Here is a 13,153-nt window from a genome sequence, read left to right as displayed (position 1 = left end):
TTGTATGGTAAAGAAAAGCACAATATTCCAACAAAAGTATCAACCAGATGCAATTGATTTATTGCCAATTGATTAACTAACAAAAAAAATTAACAAACCAACTCTGAAAAAATACAGATTTATTCTTGTACAAAATATTACAGTTATTCCAAATAAAATACTTATGACCTGAAAAATTGTGCTTGAATATCAGAGACCAAGCCAAAAGCCGATAGTGATGCTGGTAGTTTTTCAATTTTGTAGTTACAAAGCAGAAGAAAATCAAGGCCATCAAACTGAGAAAAAAACAAAATTGAGAATACATTTCCATAAAGACAATGGATTTTTTTCTAAAATGTTTTAACCAACAGATTTAAAGGTATGGTTTAAGACTACCCTTTTCATCAACGCTCATTACAACAAATTTTCTGGTAGTATAATGAATTGAGTTTTTCCACAAAAAATTAAAGAATTTTTGGTCGATGAATAGATTGAGCAGCATAAATAAGCATTAAAGGCTTTGTAAGAAGTAGGCTATACAGAGAGATCTCACTGATTAAATCTCTTCTGAATTTTATCCGTAAGTGGTTGAAAATTCAAGATATACTATATGAACTCATAGCTAACAAACCTTTTCTTTTACAGGAAAACCATGCATAAAGGGGTAATTGCGGTTTATAATGGCCAAAAGCTCACATTTATGAATATTTAAATGTAAGGCCGAAGAAAGAGAAAGATTCAAACATTTGAATTCCCTGAGGGATCTGCATAGCATTTCTAAAAAAAAGGGTTGTATCATAAGCAAGCTGACTGATGATCACCTCTCTTTCAGCAATAGCTATTCCTTTCAGATTGCTGAGAGAAGCTGATCTGCAAGACTTTTGTTTTGTCGGGTGTCCACCCAGAAATCTTTGTCACCGGAAACGATCTTTGTGAGGAAAGCGGAAGTCATTACCTTAACTGTGCTGTGGAGTTCAGTTGTCGTTTAAGTAGTACCGTGTCCTATTTCACGACCTGAGGGTGAAAGGTGAGGATATTTTAAGTTTAAATATGTAACATAAGTCTTTTACACGTGTATTACACCGAGGCTGCTATGTACTGTGACATTTAACAGAGTTTAGTTAGCCGGAAAGCTAATTGACTAGCCTGAGTAAACTATAGAATAAAGTTAATATTTGAGGCTTTGCGTTTGAATTTATAACCTACTGTGTATGTTTTGGCCACCTTAACTGATATATTCAGAAATTTCATCGAAAAATTCAGCAGTTATTTTGAGGCAAATGAGACAAGTTTATTTGTTTATATTTGACACAGAAGGGCGATGGTTAGCACGCCAACAGTTAGTCAGATTAGCGCTGTGTTAGAGAAAACCGAACCGTTTCTTACAGAAATGCGCGTTAAAACGGCAACTGTAAACTTTTTTGACTTTAAACTCATGACATACGTCCATTAGTACATCAAATGTAAGTTATTGGGGGACAGTTCGTCCAAACTAATGGCGTTTTGAGCCAAGACACATAGTTGAAGATGTTTTATTGCCTCGTGAATAATATCCGTTAATGCAAGGCATTGCATGATACATTTTACAACTGTACTCTAGCAAATCAAAACATCAGCAACTACCCGGCAACACCGTTAGAGGGAAATTTAATCTCAATCTGGATTTGACCTGGAGCAGAGTGTTGGCATCCTCAAGACCGTTTTACATTTAACAACCCAGTGGGTGTATGGCATGTTTTTGGATACTGTTTCCATGTCCTCAGTTTTTATGACACAAGCGTTTTTCTTCTATTCTGGTGTGATCAGATGCGGCGATCTAAGCGGATGCGCTCGCCGGATGGCTGGATTACGGAGTACAGCTGGGAGGAGAGAGTGGAGGTACATAAGAGACCGAGACTCAGCTCCAACAGCGGAGAGAGAGACAAGAAGCCTAGCCGCCATCATCACTATAAAACATACGAGAGGTAAATATAACAACAGTTTAATTTCACTTTCAACATGTATGAAATGAAAGTATGGAGTTTGTTTACTGTTTGAATGCTGCTTGCGTTTAAATGTTATTGATGGATTAGACGACTGTGTTAATATTGTCTGACTTGTTTGCAGTGTTGCATTAGGGTGACAGATACTGTAATTGAGCCTTTTTAGAGTGACTTGTGGCCAACTGCATAAACATATCCATTAAGTTTTAAGAACTACTTTAACTGACCAGCTTTTAATTAGAGCTCCTTACTTTCTCGAATCAAATTAAACAAATCTACCTTTTGTGTAACAAAAAGGTATCAGCGGGCTTAAACATAACAATTAGGTTACTGACTTGTGAAACTTGCCTACACAGTTTATTCAACCAAATCTCACTCATTTAAAATTCATCTGAATACTATCATTAAGAATACTAGCATCACATGTGGCAAAAAGTGTTTTGCTGGATTATAAAACATTATATTTTCAGATTAAGCAGTGGTTCAACTATGGCTGCGTTCACACGGTACCATAATACGGTTGTCAAACCTATATTTGAGTCCTTAAGACGGATCTGTTCACACGCAGTTCGGTTATTTACAGGGTTGACAACCGCATTCTATAACCGACCTCACACCCGTAACTTTTCGGGTTTCACAACCGTATTTACAGAGAAGCTGTGGCGTGTGAATGGAATCGCACTGGACAACCAGTTGTCTGTCACGTCATTTATTGCTCTCTGTTTTAAGATAACGTTACATTGCATGAAAATGAATGCAAACCACACAGCAAAATTGCTCCATAAGGTTAATGTGATATTATATTAACTTAATAGACACCGCAGAACATATTACACAACGCATAGAATCGCGTGCAGCCCAGTAAGTGAGATATATATAAAGTTTAAACCTTAAAAGTGGACGATTAATTTAATGTTAAGTGTATAATAAAAGGAATATAAAAATTAGCTGTTTATTTACTCACCACTGCTGCTTGTGAAGCAAATCGGTCGGTTTTTGCAGGATATTGAAAGTTATTTACAACATTATTAGCGTCCACAGAACCTTGGCAACATATAAAGTGCTCTTTTATGCTCCCGCTCTCTAGGTGGCGCTAAGAGGCTGGTTTTGCCTGCGGTTTGCAAACCATACTCTCCGCCGCCACCTACAGAGCGGGAGCGTAAGCGCACTTCCTATTTAGCTGCGTTAATGCTTTAAATAAAGTTCAATTTCTTGCAAAAATTGATCGATTTGCTTCACAAGTGATTGACACTCTGACATCTAGTGGATTTTTTGGCATAACATACCTGAAGCAAATGGTAGACATTAGAGCTTAGGCAGGGAACTACACTAACCTTTTCCACTGGTGGCACTTGCGCTACTAACTTTTTTAGTTACTGGCGCAAAACATGATTTGGTCGCACAAATTAGTTATATTATATTATGGATAATAATGAACAATAATGAAACTGTATTGCATACAGATGTGCTTTTAATTTTACTTGCCATCTTTTAAACCACATGCCGCCTTGTTTTTTTTAACGTTGCAGTGTTTCCCACAGATCTAAAAATTTACTTGTGGTGGTAGCTTGTGAAAAGGACAATCATTACCCATCGACAAAAAATGGTCTACTATACATGTGACTATACTTTGATTTATTGAACATTAATATGAAATTTTACATTATAGTTCGTTAATCTAACCACCCCAAACTTTCTTTGAACAAAGCTGACACTGTTTGTCAAAGCACCACAAAAACACTTACTGTTTTTGCACTGATATATGAAGCAATCATGACCCCTTTATATTCTCAATTATATACAATGTATACTATATTAATAGACAGTGCAGGTCTAGGCCTATAGATTATAAATGTGATTAATGTTATAATGGTTATAATTTCTATTTCTCTCTTACCGATTAAAAGCTTTGCGTTTTTTATATCTTGAGTCAGCTTGAGCTTTGCTCGTTCAGTGCAATGCTTGACATCAGAATTGCTTTTTTGCTACCATATCTGTGGAAACTTTTTTAGAAAAGATATGGTTTATTAATAATAAGATTATAAAAAAAATGGGAGAAAGAAAATGCAGTGCGTGGTCGTAACAAGAGCCAGTTGTGATCGCCATAGAAACCGGAGACACGCCGAAACTGCACATGAGCTTTAGTGCGGTAGCGCTCGCGGATCGACTCGGGTTTACACAAAATATTAATCACTTGAGACCAGAAGTAATTAAACTAGGACCGACCCCGACGCGACTGACCATTTTTAAAATATAAACCCGGAACCGCACTGGTCTCGGGTCTTCCAGGAACACCTCTATGTAAAACTCTGCTCAAGTTCAGACACATGGAAGGATACAATGTGACACTTGCTTCACGTCGCACCGACCCAATTCATTGAGAAACAGAAAGCACGCGAACGCTCACCGCTAGAGACACACCCTGCTCGCACGGAGAGTAAACTTTTATCTGGAGAGTAAAATAAGAACTGCTTACCTGTTAGCCATCATAAGTGTCACAGTCAATTATGTCCCTTACAACATTTTTTTCCCTTGAGGGCTTAAACAATGATTGAAAATTGTTGCGGAGGATGAGAAAATTGGTCTTGGACACATTTATATTCATTATTATTGTCTCTTCAATGATCACCAAATACCACATGTTTCTTTATTGTAAATGTTTATAGTATAACATGCGCTGAAGCTTTTTATTTTTTTTAGATTTTTTTAATTATAAATATTTCCATGTCAAAGAACCCAAATCCATCATGGACACATTGCGGTAATGAAAATGTTCCCCTTTAAGTGTGGGAAAAAAACAACAAATTGGTTTGTATTAGGGCTGCATGATGTGAGGAAAAGTTGCGATGTGCGATGACATTGTTTAATGTTGGGATGACGATGTGAGTTGCGATAAATATTTTATATTTTTTCATGTTTTAGAGGCCATTCACATGTCGCGCCTAAAAACGCGTGGAAAACGCTAGACACGTAGGTTATTGTCACATGATCTGCACGCTGCGCTTGTGTCATTCTGAAAAGTTTAAATGTTTTTGAACAGCCAGGAAAAAACGAGCGCGTCGCACTGCGTGTGAGTCGAGACCACGGCGGTTCCAGAGCGCACATACTGCGCGCCTACATTTGAAATAATGAACTTGAGTGCGCAATAGACGCAATATGTGAATCACCGCTTCCACAGTACCTGTGTTTGCGGCGTCATCTCTCCTAATCCAAAATAATTCCATGATATAGCTGAGTTGCTGTTCCTTTTCACCACAAGGTCTTCGTCTGACAACACATTTTCCTCACTCTTCTCTCCTTCCTCCGCCATCGTGTTTGCTAACAGGCACAGCGTCGCAACTGACACCTCACAAATCAATCTGAGCGTAGCTGACTTGGGGGTTCCCCTGATTGGCCTAATAGCATGAACGCGCAAACCATGTCTTCAGGACTAAACGTGATAGGTCAAACGTTTATTACATGCGCTTACCGTGTTTCCCTTCCCGTTCAGCCCTAGTTTGCATGATGTCATTTGAAATCATGTGCAAAATAGTACATAAAGAGATGTATGCTTCTTATTTTGATACTCTTACTTTGCATTTACTTTTTTTATCAAAATGTTTCATGACACCTCATAAGTCTAATTTCGTGAGAATCACCCGGTTGGGATTGAAGCTGCAGTAAAAACTGCATTTTAAACTGCATTGAAACTGTAAACTGTTGAGGTCCACTGAAGTCCATTATAAGGAGAACAATCCTGGAATGTTTTCCTAAAAAAAAAAACTTAATTTCTTAAACATCTTTGATGACATGGGGGTGAGAAAATTATCTGTTGTTTTTTTTGCCTGCTAAGGTTTGGTTTGTCATAATATAAATCATGAAGGCTTCCAGTTGCTCTACACCGTTGTCAAGTTATGACATACCGGCAGTCCATTCTGAAATTGAGAATGCAAGATCTCTCAAACAGATTTACTACTAACCGCATTGACAGGTTAAAGAATTGCCACTCATCATCTCTCTCTGAACGTGTTTTTTGTAGCTCTTACTAAGTATAACCTTGCTTATAGTATAAAGTGTCCTTTGAGAAGACACTTAATGCTTTCAGCACCGAGTGGATCACCCTACAGCATTCATCATCTCACAGTGGAGGTGTTAATAAGGTGCACTGAAGTGAAAAGGACGTTTTAATAAATGTTGTTGTCAGACACCTATTTTGTGTATTTGACAGGTGTCACATTGGTGCCAAGAGGCTGGAGTGCAGAGATCGCAGGGCCAGAGAGGCCAGTCCGGGGCGTGATGACTATGGGAGTCGGGTGGACTCGGTCAGAGAGCCTGAGAGGGAGAATAATGAGCGTAACTACAGCAAGTCATCTGCACGCAGTAGGCGCAGCAGCAGAGAGCATCAGCGATCACGCCACCACAGATCAAACTCGGTAAACAATTTTTCCTGCTATATAACCTTGTTTTGGCATTCCTGCTTTGCCATTTTGACTACATGCTCATGACTGTAGAGTCAGTGATGTTTTTGAAATCCAACTGCTGTGAACCTGCAGTAAGGGTGGTCAGAGAAGCAATTGTGTTTCTTTCATTTGAACTTCAGTAATGGTTATTTTTATGGAATAAGGGTCATGAACAAAATTAGCTGTAAGAAAGTTGTATCTTGTCTGAAAATGTGCTGCCATGTCTTTCTTCTGTAACACACATTATGGTGGCCCTGTGCCGTTGCGTGGCGATGAATTTGAATTTGCTGCTGCCGTGGCCTGGTGCGGGGTTCTGAACGGGTCCGAATCTCTCCCTTCATCAACACCCCTCGCTGAATGATTGAATGACGCGTACGATCCTGATACTGACTGGTGTTTGGTGGTGATGATGATGATGATGATGGTGGTGATGATGATGATGGTGCCCATTCCCCCTCCTCCAGAAAAGTCATCGGAGGAAAAGAACCAAGAGTATTGAGGATGATGACGAGGGTCACCTGGTCTATCACAATGGAGACATGCTAAGATCAAGATGTATAGAACACAAATCTTTCTCTATATAACTGTCTGTACTTTCTCTATATAACTGTCTGTTAGTGGGAAAATCAAGCTACACTTGGGGGATTAAAGGGGACATTTGAACATTTTAACTATCATGTGTGAATATTTCATTCTTAATGAATAATCTCTAAGTTAAATGAATTGTACTTGTGCAAGTTCACAACAGTACCATGATATGTAGCTGTCACAAAGTTTACATATGACCGTCTCTTTATTCTGTGCATAGATGAGATTTTAGGCACTTTGGGTGAAGGAGCCTTTGGAAAAGTGGTGGAGTGTCTTGACCATTCAAAGTAAGCATTCCTGAGTCCGTTTATGATAAAGGTTCAAATGTTCCTGTAACTCATAATGTTCCTGTACTGCTGGTTTCAGTGGTCGCGCCAAAGTCGCACTGAAGATCATCAAAAATATTGAGCGCTATCGCGAGGCAGCCTTATCAGAAGTCAACACGCTTGAGCGGATAAAGTCGCTTGACAGTGAAAATAAATTGTGAGTGGATTTTTTTATTTATTATGATTTGTTTGTGAATTAAATAATGTACATTTCATTTTTGGACTAATCATTTGTTCTTTCTCAGTGCCTGTGTTCATATGCTGGATTGGTTTGATCACCATGGTCACATCTGCATAGCCTTTGAGCTGCTGGGACTGAGCACATATGACTTCCTTAAAGAAAATGGATTTATGCCTTTCTCGGTGGACCAGATCAGACCCATGGCACATCAGATCTTTAGAGCTGTGCACTGTGAGTATAAGCCGGTGTACATTTTTTGAAAAATATTAGGGATGCACTGAATGTTTGGCAAACAACATGATTCTGCTGATAATTGCAAAAAATAATTTTTGGTGTTCGGCCGAACAAGTGAAAAGACCAAATACATTTTACTAAACAATGACGTCTTTGAAGACGCAATCCGATAGCAACCAATGCAGAGTGGGAGGTGCACACGCTTCACAAATGTAGCAGCATTACAAGTTTCATTTATCATTTAAAATCAAGACGTCCTAAACAACATGCAGTGTATGAGAAAGACACTTTGGCAATTATGATCCACGGTCGAGTCAATTTTATTTATATAGCGCTTTTCACAATTGTTTAATTGTTTTACATAATTAAAAGCAGAAGAAAACACAGAAACATCAGTGGACAACAAAGTTGCAGAGTACAGTGGCTAAGATAAAACTGTACTAGCAAGCGTAGTAATAATGTAACATATAAAGTAGAGTTCTAATATACATGTGTGTATATATATATTAAATGGGAAGTGAGCAGTGGTCACTGGGCAGACATCGGCTGGGCATCATTGATGGGTAAATCATTCCAGAGCTTAGGGTCTAAGTAGGAAAATGATCTACCATCTTTAGACAATTTTGATATATAATTAAATGACCAGAGTTTTGCGACCGCAGTGAACATGATGGATTGTATTCTGAATTATTGAAGATGCAAAGGTGCCAGGCCATTTAAGGCTTTGTAGGTGATTAGTAATATTTTAAAATGTATGTGATATTTAGGTGGTAACCAGTGTAAAGATGCCAAAATTTGGCTTATGTGGTCATACTTCTTAGATCGAGTAAGCACTCTTGCATCGGCGTTTTGAACCTGGTGAAGCTTGTTTACCTGATTTGCGTGACATCCCCCGAGTAACGAGTTACAATAGTCTATTCTAGAGGTCATAAAAGCATGGATAAGCTTTTCTGCATCTGATGCAGACAGCATATGGCGTATTTTTTAGATATTTCTAAGATGGAAGAATGCTGTGCGGCAGACGTTGGAGATATGACTATCGAAAAATAGGTTCTTGACTGTGGAAGATAGCACAACAGGGCAGCCGTCTATGGGCAACTTGTAATCTGACATATTTTGTTGGAAGAGATTCGGTTCAATAATAAGTATCTCTGTCTGATTGAAGTTTAGCATAAGGAATTATTTGCCATCCAGTCACTAATATCACTAATACAGTCTGTTAGCTTAGAAATCTGGTGGGTTTCGCTAGGATGTAAGGAGATGTAAAGCTGGGTATCATCTGCATAGCAGTGAAAACGTATGTTTCCTGATAATGTCTCCTGAGCTAACATCTGTAACGAGAAAAGGATAGGGCCTAGAACTGATCCCTGCAGTACACCATATTTAACCTGAGAGTGGCATGACTTTTCCTTATTTACATAAACCAAGTAATAGCGGTTGGTTAGATACGATCTAAACCAGGCTAATGCCTGACCACTGATGCCAACATAGTTTTCTAGTCTATTGAGTAAGATTCTGTGATGCTATGGTGGGGCGTGAATCCTGATAGGAACCTTTCATACATACTATTACTCACTAAGATTGCACATAGCTACGTAGAACTCTGCTAAATGCACAAGCAGGGAGAGCGAGAGACTCCTTGTAGATGATAGTCCTACAATGATAAACACGCTTATATTAAACGAGAAATAAAACGTTTATTAACAAAAGCATTTTTTTTCTAGACAGCAGGGCTCTGTCATGCTCCTGTCAATCTTTCGCCGTCTTTCCCTCTTGACCCTAACTGAGCAAGCACACGTGGCATGCGCATCCACTGCTCAACATAAGTGCTGCCTTTTTGTTGTAAAAGCTAGAAGTAAAGGCTGTGCGTTTGCGTACACTTAAAATAGACTACACTCCGGGTTTAGGTGTCGTCCCAAGTTTCTTAAGTTGAAGTAATGAATATGTAGGATTGTGCAGGAAAATAGAAAATGGGATTGATATCAGTTTAGCCAAGAAACATTAATGTGGCCGAATGTAAATTGAACAGTTTAAACAAATCGGCTTTCTGATCAGAAAAGACCCTTCGTAAAAAACCCTTTTAATGTCTGCTGAAATGTTAAAAACAGTTCATTGACATTCTGAAAATGCAACATATGTAATGGTTATAAAATTGGCACAATAATTGGGTAAATAAAAAAAACATGTTCTGTATTTGGTCTTTCATTTTGTGTTTATTTTTTTGCTTTGACCAAGAATTTTCCTTTTGTTGCATCCCTAAAAACTATAAAGTGAATCTTGCACCATTGGAAATGTTTGTATAAAGGATGCAAAGTAATGTATAATCAGGAATTACAATCTTAAAATACTCATTACTAACAAATAAATCACTGTTTTTTTGCTCTTAGTTCTTCATCTGAATAAGCTGACACACACTGACCTTAAACCTGAAAACATTCTTTTCGTGGACTCCACCTATGACATTGAATATAACTCCAAGATGGTGAGTTACAGCATGGATGTCTAAAAGAGACCTATAGCTAAGAGTGCTGTCTTATTATAACTACTGTTATGTTATAGAAGCGAGATGAGAGGAACTTGAGAAAGTTGGATGTGAAAGTAGTGGACTTTGGCAATGCTACATATGACCATGAGCATCACACCTCTGTGGTGTCAACTCGCCATTACAGAGCTCCAGAAGTTATATTAGGTAAAATCCTCTTTAAATAGATGTATGATGTGTGGTGTTATTTCTGTTACTAAACGATGCAATCTGTTGTTAGAGCTGGGCTGGAACCAGTCGTGTGACGTGTGGAGTTTAGGCTGCATCTTGATCGAGTACTATTTGGGATTGACGTTGTTTCAGGTATGACATTATTCTATGAAACCAACCCTGTGGTGTTATCTAAAATGCAGCATATTTGATGAATCACTGCTTTTCTTCTTTATCAGACTCATGACAGTAAGGAGCATCTGGCCATGATGGAAAGGGTTCTAGGACCAATACCCAAACACCTTCTCCAGAAAACAAGGTGCGTCTTAAAATGAGATTTGGTTTTGCTTATTCTACATGCGTCGTCTTAATGAAGTGAATGATTAACTGAAAGTTGAATCTGATTTGTTCTCAGGAAGCGGCGTTATGTGCATCATGACAAACTGGACTGGGATGAACACAGCTCGGCTGGGAGATACGTGAGGAAACACTGTAAACCGCTAAGGGTAAGGGTCTTTGTTCACTGTGGTATTGAAGCATATGCCTTTTACATGCCGAAATGCATATTCCCAAATTAAAGATGAAAACACACAAGTCTGAAAATAAAATGTACTGTTTCTCTCTCAGCAATACATGTCCTGCAAAACTCCGGATCATGAGCTGCTGTTTGACCTGCTCCAGAAGATGATGGAATATGACGCATCCAAACGGATCACGCTGGAGCAGGCCATTGGACATCCTTTCTTTAACCCACTAGGAAAAAAGTTGAGAAATTAATATTAAGAGGACACATACTGAACATTACAACTCCCAGGGAGACTGCTGCTGACTGTATCAGTCTGCTTTATGACCGACTGCTTCATTACCTCTGTCCATATTTATTATCCGTTTAAAAATACCGGGCAAATTCCTCTATGCTTATTTTTAAATAAACTTTTATGATTTAAAAAACTCTGTTTTGGTTTCTTTTTTGTAATTTGTCTTTAGGGTTTTATTTTCTTAAGCTCTGCGTTAATGAGGGTGAAATTAACTTCAACATCAAGACCAGTACATAACAATACAGTTTATAATTTTAATGCCATATTTTGGGGGCTTTAATGTATTTTATCACCAATAACGGATAGGTGGTGTGGTAATCTAACATTTGAATTTGTAGATTGCGGTGCTTGTACTGTCAAAAAGTATACTTTGAATAAGTGGATCTTTTTGTCATCAAGGCCTCCCCTTTGTTAACTTCAATATTTGAAGCCTCCTCACTCACACTTTAAACCCAATTTTTTTTTTTAATATTCTTGTTTGGCATGGCTAAAAATATTTGTTATACTTGTTATAAAAACAATCTAAAGCCCAGAATACACGGCACGATTTTGGCTGTGTCAGTCGAAAGATTGTCATCGTGAAACAATCGTGGCAATTTCTGTGATTGTGGTTCTTAATCAGTACTCTTACAATGAGAGAGGTTCCAAGATGGCCGTTTTCCCGGTCTTGCGTCCAGATATAGCCTACGATAGTTTTCTGACCGTGTCAGAAATTCAGCATGATGAACGCACAGTGTGTCGGCGAGGCTACAAAAGCGCCAGGGTGGCAATGAGCCACCCAGTCAGAAGAGGCACGAAATTAAAGCAAAAGAAATCAAGCATAATTATAATAATCGCTCAAATACACATCATTCAGAAATATTTATATAGAAAGTTTATCATTTCCATGTTGCAAATGTTAACAATAAAGCCATTTTTAAACTCTTTTTCTCATAAAAGCAGTCAGTTATGTCAGTGGTTCTCAAACTTTATCGGCGTGCAGCACCCTTGGGTACGGTGTATCCCTTCGCTGCCCCCCAAAAGAAAATGTATGACAAAAAACATTCTTAAACGTATCATTTTAATTAAAGAAAACATTAAATTATACAATGTATTGCTGTTGGTTATTAGCCTTTATTTTTCTGAGGTTTCATTACACAGAATTTATGATAAATAAATAGTTTTTTATAAAATGTCATAAAATTGGGGCCACGGCCCCCAGTTTGAGAACCACCGAGTTATGTTTTAAAAAGCAAATGCAAACAGTTCACAAAGGAATCAAATGTGTATCTGTGCTTATTTGATCTTAAAGTGGTAGTATCCTTAAGAAATCTGTATATGTTTGTGTCATTATGTTAATGAAACAACAGAAGGCAAAATAAAAATCACTTCTGTAGCTTTAAAAAGATGATATTTTATTTATAAAATGAAAACGACAGCGTTATTATTTATGTTATTATCTTAAAACGGTTTACATCATTCAAATCACAAAAATGTTAGCTTTCATTTTACGCTTTTTGTTTTATTCAATGAAGTTTTTTGTCAAATAATGCAGTGTCCCTCCCACGGTACACTGGAATTTGAACCTGTTAAGTGTTATTTTGTGCTTCAGACTGTAGAGGGCAGAAACTGTTTGCAATTAACAAAAATATATCATGTACAAGGCCATAGAGATACAAAACACAAATAAGAATACAAAAGATGACAATAATTTGGTATAAGTAAATACAGCACAAATTTAAGTCTCTTCCCGACAAAGTCAGATGAAGCATCTGTCAGATTAATATTAATGAAGCGGGAGCTTCTATGTAAATTAAAACGAGGGCCATGTCAATCACAATTCAAGTTTCTTACTGCACTCCATTTCAATTTCAGTTAAAAGACAGGCCTGTCATTTGATGAATTGTGTGGGCGCATGTAAAGATGGAGACGCCG

General features: G+C 37.9%; 1 protein-coding gene across 1 annotated transcript; it reads left to right on the top strand.

The window, feature by feature from the left end:
- Positions 1-864: 864 nt before the first annotated feature.
- Positions 865-11,382, top strand: clk4b (CDC-like kinase 4b). The gene is made up of 13 exons (XM_065287527.1): positions 865-1,006; positions 1,786-1,943; positions 6,169-6,373; positions 6,865-6,955; positions 7,209-7,275; positions 7,355-7,471; positions 7,560-7,726; positions 10,117-10,211; positions 10,289-10,418; positions 10,492-10,574; positions 10,661-10,740; positions 10,837-10,927; positions 11,049-11,382. Exons 2-13 carry the CDS (start codon positions 1,786-1,788, stop codon positions 11,196-11,198), a joined length of 1,434 nt encoding a protein of 477 aa, XP_065143599.1. The 5' UTR covers positions 865-1,006; the 3' UTR covers positions 11,199-11,382.
- The last annotated feature ends 1,771 nt before the right edge of the window (positions 11,383-13,153 follow it).

This window comes from Paramisgurnus dabryanus, chromosome 18, assembly GCF_030506205.2.
Source record: "Paramisgurnus dabryanus chromosome 18, PD_genome_1.1, whole genome shotgun sequence".
NCBI lineage: Eukaryota > Metazoa > Chordata > Actinopteri > Cypriniformes > Cobitidae > Paramisgurnus > Paramisgurnus dabryanus.
This window is presented reverse-complemented; position numbering and strand designations above follow the sequence as displayed.